The sequence below is a fragment of the Herpailurus yagouaroundi genome, unplaced genomic scaffold (genome assembly GCF_014898765.1).
Source record: "Herpailurus yagouaroundi ecotype Mexico unplaced genomic scaffold, PumYag 200, whole genome shotgun sequence".
In the NCBI taxonomy this organism is placed as follows: domain Eukaryota; kingdom Metazoa; phylum Chordata; class Mammalia; order Carnivora; family Felidae; genus Herpailurus; species Herpailurus yagouaroundi.
In genome coordinates this window covers 4,354,139-4,363,673 of record NW_024412431.1, presented here as the reverse complement: position 1 = coordinate 4,363,673, position 9,535 = coordinate 4,354,139, and the positions used below count along the sequence as shown (strand labels likewise).

The following is a 9,535-nucleotide window of genomic DNA, read 5'->3' as shown; positions in this document are numbered from 1 at the left end:
GCACCTGCTGTATAACCAAACTCCAACCCCTACCCCCCCCCCCCCCCGCCGCTTCACATTCATTATCTGATTGCTGTTATACCCCTGTCTTCCAGAAGAGGGCTCCAAGGCCCAACCAGTCCCAACTCTGAGACCCTTTTCATTCCTACGCGCTGAAAATAGTTTGAGCCTGGAAAGCACAGCTCCAAAGCCTGAGTCCTTCTCTGTGAGGCAGAGGGGCTGCCTCAGGGCCAGACGCTCAGGGGAGGAACAGACCAATCAGAAGGGGACCTGTGAGCCCCAAGCTGGTCCCCGCTTTGTGACGGTGCTGAGAAAGCCTGTGTTAGGTGTGGGTCCCACTGAGCCTGGAGGGGAGGGCTGTCTGTTTGAACCAGACCCTTGGATTCAGACAGAGGTGCTGCTCGGCATGGGCTCAAACGGTGTGGAATGTTTTCACAAATATTTCTCTGCGCAAAACCTGTTGGCTATAACTAGACACAGGCGGCCCCGTCCAACCGCAAGGGGACCAGAAAGTGCAGCCTGGCACGTGCCCCGAAGGCGTTTCATGCCCCTGTTACCTTTCCCCTTCTTCAGATTAGGAAGTGGAAGAAATGAGAGGTTAAGTCACTGGCCCACAGCCATACAGCAGGATGATAACAAAGCTGGGATTCGAACCCACAGTCCACTGTCTTAGCGAGCATGCTGTAGCAGGTGCGGTCTTGAACACAAACCCTAGACTCGAGCTGAGTTCAGTCCTGACCCTTCACCTTCTGAGGTGAGCAGCATCCCACTCCGAGCTTCCGTCGCCTTGGGTAAAGCAGGTGACAATCCTTTGCTCTGAGGGTCCATGTGAGGATCCCAGTGACATCGTTTATAAAGCATCTCGGGTCTCAGGGAGCCCTCAGATATGTCAGAGAGATAGGCAAGCCCAAAGGACAGCCCTTGTTCTCCAGCAGAGCGACACCGGGCCTTGGAGGCCCCCCCTGGGGCCAGGAGAGCCATGGGGGTCCCAGGGAGGGGGACTCAGAGCAGGTGATATTAAGCAGCCCATACAGCAGCACTTTGCTATTTGAATGACCACGCGTGTTGTGGGCACTCGGGCTGATCAGCAGCCGTGCCCCTAATGCACCCCGGGGCCGGCCGTGGCAGCCGGGCGTGGAGCCCTGTGTTGGCATCTCTGTCTTGTGGGTCCCCATTCTAGAATTATTTTCGTGATGCCTGGAACATCTTCGACTTTGTGACTGTTCTGGGCAGCATCACCGACATCCTCGTGACTGAGTTTGGGGTAAGTTTCCCACCAGCTTCTCTCTGGGTAGCTCCTGGCTGGGTGGAGAATGGGTGGCTGGGGGTGGGGGGGAACCTTCCAAAAGCAGCGGTCCCAAAAGCCACAGCTGACTCGGGCCAGCACTTGACTGTGACCAAAGAGGGAGAAGCGGGGACCCCAGGGGCAAGGGCAGCCCCTCGGGAGGGCGGCTCAGGGAGACGGGGGAGCCCAAAGCCACAGCTGTGGGGCCAGCACTGCAGTGTGAACTTTCCTGCATCTCAGCTGTTGACCCTTGAATCAATAATATGGATGAGTGCATTGAGATAATTAAAGGATCCCAAGGCTGAGCCCTACCCCCAAACCCCACACAGTGTTGGGGACCCAGAAAGAACGAGCTTCAAGTCCGTTCTGTTTGAACTAACCATCTTCTGGTTCGTGGAAGGAGGTTGAGGAGGGAGCCGTGGCCCTGGAGCCAACAGGGGATCCCACTCCTAGGTCCCCAGGATGTCCACCCTCTTCTGTCCCCAGGCTTGGGAGGCTTGCAGCTTGGGGAGGGGGGCGGTCCCTAGACCTCCGTGGTGGCCCCATAGGCCACATCATCCTTCCCCCTCATCTGAGAGACTCAGGGCCCCAGAGCTCCTATCTCAGATACCCTCTTTGGCCATTTTCGAGTAAGCCCAGGCCTGGGAGCCCTCATCAAAATAGCAGTAAAAATAATGGCCGACTTAGTTGCGTGGCAGGCACAGTGCCAAGCGATTCACGTGGATCAGCTCGTGGTACAGGTCAGGGGGTCAGTAGATAAAAGGATTCCTTTGCGAGGGTTTAACTGAAGGGATCGGAAAGCAGAGACTACTCACAGAGAGACTGAGGGGAAGAGGGCCGACCAGGATGGCAAAGCGCGGGGCACCCAGCCACCGTGAGGAGCTGTCACCTGCCCAGGTGCTGAAGCGGGGAGGAAATCTGAGCTGGGGTGGGGAGGGGCCGCCCAGCAGGAGCCGTGGACCTGCGGGGACAGAGCCTGTGCCCGAGAGGAAGGCCAGAGCAGGCTCAGGGCATCAGGGGAGAAATAACCCAAGCCCATCTCTCCCCCCGCCCTCCATCTCCTGCCAGTGCTTCCCGTTGGCCAAGCCTAGCCAGAAGGCCAGGCAGCAGGGGGCGGGGGAGGTGCTCAGAACAAGCAGAGAAAAGTGGAGAATACACCTGGTTGGGGTGTGGCCCGAGGAAGAGGGTGTTGCCCCATTTCACAGATGAGGAAGCTAGTGCCCAGTGCTCGGGGAAGCGAGGGACCTGCCCGAGGTCGTGCACGCACCCAGACCTGGTAACTCCTGAGGCTCAGGGGTGGCCCTGGGGTGGCCCATTAGAGCCCCCAGCAGAAAGGGGTCGATGGACCCATTCTCCCATCCTGGAAGGCCGACGGGACGAAAGAGCTACACAGAAAAGGAGGCCATTCTCTGATGGGTCCCCTGGCACCTCCCTCCCAAGTGGTATCCTGACCATACCTCTTTGCCCTGAGCTCCACTGAGCCAGAAATTCTCCCTTCCCTTCGTCCCATCCCTAACACCTTCCTCTAGGGAGGTCAGCGGGGGTGTCCCCGACCTGGGCCCCGTGCTCTGGCAGAGGACCAGAGCCCCGGCCTCATCTTCTGTCCTGAGTCTCTAAGAGATCCAGAGCTCCGACTGGCAGTCACCCAGCTGAGCACAAGACAGCTTTGTTTTTTTTTTTGTTTTTTTTTTTTTTAATTTTTTTTTTCAACGTTTATTTATTTTGGGGACAGAGAGAGACAGAGCACGAACGGGGGAGGGGCAGAGAGAGAGGGAGACACAGAATCGGAAACAGGCTCCAGGCTCCGAGCCATCAGCCCAGAGCCTGACGCGGGGCTCGAGAACTCCCGGACCGCGAGATCGTGACCTGGCTGAAGTCGGACGCTTAACCGACTGCGCCACCCAGGCGCCCCAAGACAGCTTTGAACCAGTACAAGAGGTTGGAAGGGTGGCCCCGCACCCCCCGCAGAGCACGTGGAGGGAGTTAGTTGAAACCTCCAGGGGCCAGGAGTAAGCGGTCCATAGGGCTGGACCCCCTCGGCCCGGGCTCCGGACTGGCAGGACAGGGAAGGGCATCAGGGCTATTCAGTGAGCCCAGCAGCCCTCCCCACAAGCTGTTTGACTTTGCCAGCCTACATCACCTCTGCTCCTGTAGCGTGGGGATAACTGTTGTAACTAACCTCCCTGGGTCCTTGCCAGCTTCACGTTCACACATGCATCCGGTAGGCACTCATTGAGCGCCTGCTGTGTGCCGGGCACCGTCGTAGGTGCTGGAGACCGTGAGCAAAGCCAGACCAGACAAGAACGCCCGCCCGCACAGGGCCGGCATTCTAGGGAAGGAGCTGGCAACCTTTAACACGCGTGAGCGAGCCACGTGAAGGGTTTGGCACAGAGCCTGCCAGGAAATAGATCGTTCACAAATGGCGGTTGTTATTCTTATTGCTACAGCTGTTGCTATTATTACTGGGAGCGTCCTTGGGTCTGCAGTGGGCCTTCTACTGTACTTGGGTTTGCCAGTCACCTCCCCCACCCCAGCCCCCCGGGGCCCTGGATCAGAATCCTTTGGAGGGGGAAGGTGGAGGCTGGGTGTGTGGACCCTTTCGGGATGTTACGCTCCTCCCAACCTGGGCTGAGGGGAGGCCTGCCCTGCGGGGCAAGGAGCCCACGGCCACCCCTCTCTGCCTCCCAGGTAAGCCCGCCAGGTTCAGGCCATGAACCCCGCCAGGCTGAGGCAGGGGGCGCCAGACGCTTGGGAGGGCAGATCCCCAGGGTTGTGCGGGAGGGGGAAGGGCTGGAGGCCCACTGGGCCTCAGCTGCCGCCCCCTAGTGGCCGGGTGACGGGGGTTTGCCCTGCGTGCGATGGTTAATGACTGTTTCTTGTCTTGTCTCTTTTCATGCCTGCTCTTTAAACTGTATATTGGCACAACGCCGTCTGAAAAACTCATCCAATCAAAATGCACTATGAAATTCATTTGTTCATCCATGACATGGTCTGTGTGTTCATACACCAATGACTATCTCCCAACCCACCACCCCCACTCCCCGCCCGGGAACCGAAACCCATTGGTGTTTTGGCACTGGTTACAAATCAACCTAAAAAACGCTGAACACGCCTCCCCAACTGCCCCCGCCCGCCCGCTCCCCCTCCATCTTCAACATCTGCATCTAGAATCCGGTTGGTCTTACTTCTTTCTGAAGTCTAAATGCCTTACATTAACTGTGAACGCATCTTCTCGTACCAGCACTGCACGTCCCGCCCTGGGCTTTCTGGACTTGGGTTGCCTGATGCATCCCGCCCTCCCCCAGCACCCCTTCCCCGTCTTGTCTGTCTGTCTCCCCAGCCCACCCCCTCCCTCCTCCTTCCTGCAGTCTCTCTCTCTGTCTCTCTCTCTGTCTCTCTCTCTCTCTCGTTTTTACTGGGCTCTGAGTTAGGGTTTTCTGTGTGGGTTGGTTTGCGTCTTTTGCAAAGCAAAGGGTTTGCTCCAGCAGGACTCATCAGCTGGGTGGGCCTCCCGCCCCATCCCGTACACGCGTCCCTACACGCCGAGCCCCTGCAACACCCAGACATCGCTCCTGTGGCCCCCCCCCCCCCCCGATCAGCTCCATGGGGCCTGGGCCCCGGGAAACTCCAGGCCCGTGGGTGTGACTTTCTAGAGATGTAAATCTCCCAAGTCCAAGGAGGCTGGAGGGCCGGACAGCAGGCAGGCAAACACTCCCAGACAAGGGAAACACGGAAGGGCCAGGACTCGGGCCGGCCAGACGAGACCCTCTCCCAGAGCCCCGGCCTTCACGTGCTCACATCACCGCCCCCGTACACACAGTCAAGGCACACAGGTGCCCTCGCCCCCTTCCCACATGCGCCCTCTCTCTCCCTTCCTCTCTTGTTCTTGTGCTCCTCCTCTCTCTCCTCTGCCCACGACAGGCACACACGCACACACGCACACACACGCACACCTGTCCCTCCCTGTTACATCCATCCAGCCTGCCCCCCCCCGCATGCCCTGTCACAGCACACACCATCTCCTCTGTCGCCTCACGGATTCAGCTCCGTGCTCACTTCTCATTCTGGTACCTTCCATCTGCCTCCGCCCCACGCCCGCCACCTCAGAGCCCCGTTGAAGGACTCCCGGAATGGCATCTCTGCGCCAGGACCCCTCCCCACCCGCAACCGGTACCACATGCAGTCATCCGCCAAACAAACGTTGAAAGATTGCAAATTCGGTGCTGCAAATGGAGTGGCGGGCTGAAGGGGGCAACATCACTGACACCGCCTCCCGGGTCGAAGTGGGAAAGCTGGGCATTGGTCGAATAGGCGCTGAAAGCCACCTGAAGTTATAACTGGGTCCGGAGCTAAAGAATGAGCAGTGTTAACAAGGCAAAAGAGTGGGGGGAAGGGCATTTGAGGCCCAGAACAGCACGAGCAAAGGCCCTGTGTCAAGAGGAATCATGCAGGGGTCGGGGTCTGCAAGCTGAGGGGGTGTGGCTGGAGCAAAGAGAGGGAGGGAAGGCTGACCCAGGAAAAGTGAAGAGGGCGGAAGGGGATAAGCCCCTGGGGCCTAGCGGAAGCAGGGGAGCATTCAGAGCAGGGGGTAAGTGTGTTAGGCCGGGAGGGGGGGCCGTTGGGCCGCAGCTGGCGGCCGGGGAGGGAGGGGGGGCGCGCCGGGGGGCCGGTGCTGGGCCGCAAGGGGGAATCCCCAGCGAGAGGGGACTGGCCGTCTGAGCAGGGGCTTCTCCGGGACCCGGGGATGGGTTAGGTCTGGACTGGGGGAGGAAGGTACCTGGAGAGATGGGAGTCTGGCTTGAACTGGGAGATAGAATCTAGGGAATGCCAGAAGAGGAGCAGGTTAGGAGAAGAGAACAGGTGTAGAGCACAGCCGTGGCGGGTCTGAGGTGCCTTTAAGAGCACCCTGGAAGAAGTCGGGCCAGGCGAGTGGTTACGGGGTCTGGAGCTCAGAGGCAAAGTCGGCTGAGATGGGGGCTGCCGGGGGCAGGATTTCTCTGGAGCCCTCAGGTGGCTGGTTCCCATGTCTTTCTGAGCTCTCGCGCCCCTGAGCACCACAAGCCTTCCGGGGCCTGCATCCCACCCCATCGCCCTTGAACCAGGAAGCACAGGGCAGCCTTGAAGGACAGCATAGCTGCTCCTTCCGGGCTTGTGGATGGAAAAGCGGGAGCTAGGAAGAGGGAAGTCGCCAGTTCTGCGAGCACTTGAAGGACTCGATGCAGAACCAAGAAGAGATGGAGGGCAGATGAGTTCCTTCCCCTACCCTGTCACCTGGACCTCTGTCATCTCCACCCCCTACCTCCCCCATGTGTCTCCTCCCTCAGCTCCAAGAAGGGCAGCATGTTCTCTGCACGCGTCTCCCTGCAACACCCCCTTGCTTCTCCCGCATGGTGACAGGCTCCCCCCTGCTCTACCCTGAGCCCCCGGAGGCTGCTCCAGGGCCCGCCTGCTTTTGCATGCTGGGCAGAGTCCCCATGTTATGACCCGCCCCGTGAAGGGATGGCTTGTACTCTGGGGATGGTCGGGAGGGGCTGGGGACACCTGGGCCATCGGCCCCGTCCCCAGGTAGAGCTGGGTGGCCAGGCAGGGCTGGGTGTCAGGTCAGTGGGCACAGGGGGTGACTCTCAGCTGAGCTGGGTGTGGGAGCGTATTCGAAGCCCTTGGGACAGTCTCACGGTGGTTGGGCCCAGTATGGTCAAGGTAGGATCTCCCAGCCCCCACCCCCATCCTAGAGGCCTAAGGACCAACTGATGTGTCCCCAGAGGCATCCTAGACTTGGCCAGCAAATCCAGAGGCCTCTTGGAGCCCCAGAAATGTCTCGGACCCCCATCCCTGCCTCTCAGCTCCCAGGTCGGATACAGGCAAGATACAGTAACTGGGGAGGATCCTGGAGGATCCTGGAGGGCACGTGTGGCCTGTTTCAGGGGGCCAGCCACATCTGAGCCCCAGCTAATTTTTGCCAACCTGGAAGCAGGCCCAGGGTTGCCAGCAAGTCAGATTTGGGGGAGAAGTCAGACTTTTAAACACTGGCAACTATATTTCATCGAAACAAAACAAAAACTGCCGAGGCCCAACAAGACAGCTCCGTCAGCCATTTGTGACTTTGAGCTTCCTGCCCCCCACCCAGCGGCGACCCTGAGGCCCCAGCAGGCAGGCCCCCACCCCCTGGGGCAGCCAGCCAGCGCCCCTTCTCCACCTGGTCTCTTCGCTCCCCTCCCAGTTGGCTGCCCCCCCCCCCCCCTTCCCTGGGAAGTTCTCCCGGCGGCTGGGCGGGAGGAGGGAGAGGCAGTGACTAGACCGGGGGCCCGTGAGCTGAGGCAGGGTCCACCCAGGGAGGTCCTGGGGGCAGGGACGGCCCCACCTCCAGCCCCGGCCCCTCGGTGGGCCTGGGCTGTTTGCCAGCTCACCCACCCACGGGCGCTGCGTACTTCCTGCTTCCCGCAGGCCTGGTCCCGAGCTACTCCACCCAGCCCCAGAAGCTGAGAAGCCATCCCTGAGAGGGGGGAAAAGGGCCCCAAATGCATCTTCTCCGACTCAGCGGGCAGCGAGGACTCGCCCTGCAGCCGACCAGCCCCAGCTCCCTCCCGTCCTCCCCATTCCCGCTCGCCAAGGGGGTAAGAAAAGATGCTCTTTCGCTTCTCCGGTTGGCTCAAGCCGCTGCTCCTCTTGGCCGTGGGGTGAGGTCAGGGCGGGCAGGAGCGGGTGGGCAGCGCTACAGGGCAGGGCAGGGCAGGTGCCCGTTGAGTCCCACGACAGATGCATTTCTGGCCCGGAGCGTAACATGCCCTGGGAACCCGCACATGTCCGCCAGGCCTGAGCGTGCTGGCTGCCCCCACCCCGCCCTGGTGTTTGTGCATCGTACACGTGTGATGGATTCGGCAACTTGACCCGCTTGTGTCCTATCGTCTCAGTGCATTTGGTTGTTGGGAGAAACAAAAACCATCTCGATTTTTTTCCTGATTGGATGATTCGGATATATTTTCTTTTCCTTGTTCTTTTGTTATTTCTTCCCCACCCCCACCCCACCCGGTTCCTTTCTCTTCCTTCCTTTTTCTTTCCTTTTCCCCATTGCGGGTGGGGCTGGCCGGGAGGGTTTATGCTTTTGAGTTGCCTCTTCCTTCCTCCCACCCTATCCCCCCCCCCCCACCACCTCCCAAACTTTGTTCCCTTTTCGACGTTTTTTCCTCCGCACCATTGCATTAAATAGTGCTTTCTCTCCCTCCTTATTTGGGGTCTGGCTTGCTTTTCCTGTTGGTTGGCTTCATGTAGGGGCCTCTGTGAGTGGTGACGGCTCTGAGCCCCTGGGGGTGGGTGGATAGTCACCCTTTTTCTCTCCATCTCCCCAGAATAACTTCATCAACTTGAGTTTTCTCCGCCTCTTCCGAGCTGCCCGGCTCATCAAACTCCTCCGACAGGGTTACACCATCCGAATCCTTCTCTGGACCTTTGTGCAGTCCTTCAAGGTGAGCCCCTGAAGCCAGCCTGGGGCTGAGAAGATCATACCCCCCATCCCTGCTCTGGCTGAGAGTACAGATCGGGTGGAAATGCCTGTGTGGTGCACTTTGTTGAGCGTCTGTTTCTCTAGACCGCCTGCTCCTGGGGCGGCTGGAGAGCTCCAAGGGGAATCCCCCTGATACCCTGCCACCACGGCCTCAAAGAGGCCCACCAAAAGCCCTGGCACCACTCTGGCACAGCCTGGGACCGCCCAACCCTGTGGGGTGGCGCTCTGGGACAAGGGAGGGAAATGGTGTGGCCGAGAGGCAACCCCGCCGGCCCCCCCCCCCGCCCGCACTCTCCTTTATTGCCTTCCTTCCCACCAGGCCTTGCCTTATGTCTGTCTGCTGATTGCCATGCTTTTCTTTATCTACGCCATCATCGGGATGCAGGTGAGTGCCCACCCCTAATGTTCCCAGAGCCCCCCCCCGGGACGGCCACCGTCCTCAGGCAGGGCGGGTCAGGGGGACCCAGTTTGGAGAGACCGCCATGGGGATTGAGTGGGTTTCCCTGGAGCCGTTGAGGGCATGGCTGCCCCCGGTCATCACGCTCCGATTCCCCAGGTGTTTGGCAACATCGGCATCGACGTGGAGGATGAGGACAGTGATGAGGATGAGTTCCAAATCACTGAGCACAATAATTTTCGGACCTTCTTCCAGGCCCTCATGCTTCTCTTCAGGTGAGAGAGGGGACGCGCTTTCAGCCTCCGCTTCTGGTGGGGGCGTGCCCTCTTCCTCCTCTTCCTGTAGGGGGCGT

At 59.8% G+C, this 9,535-nt stretch overlaps 1 protein-coding gene across 1 annotated transcript in view; it reads left to right on the top strand.

Moving 5' to 3' along the window:
* CACNA1A (calcium voltage-gated channel subunit alpha1 A) overlaps positions 1 to 9,535 on the top strand; it is a 270,223-nt gene that overhangs the window by 249,767 nt on the left and 10,921 nt on the right. Inside the window, exons 34-37 of the mRNA XM_040450093.1 lie at positions 1,181 to 1,264; positions 8,632 to 8,748; positions 9,106 to 9,171; positions 9,343 to 9,458. Coding sequence (XP_040306027.1) covers positions 1,181 to 1,264; positions 8,632 to 8,748; positions 9,106 to 9,171; positions 9,343 to 9,458 — 383 coding nt within the window. The remainder of the gene's footprint in view (positions 1 to 1,180; positions 1,265 to 8,631; positions 8,749 to 9,105; positions 9,172 to 9,342; positions 9,459 to 9,535) is intronic.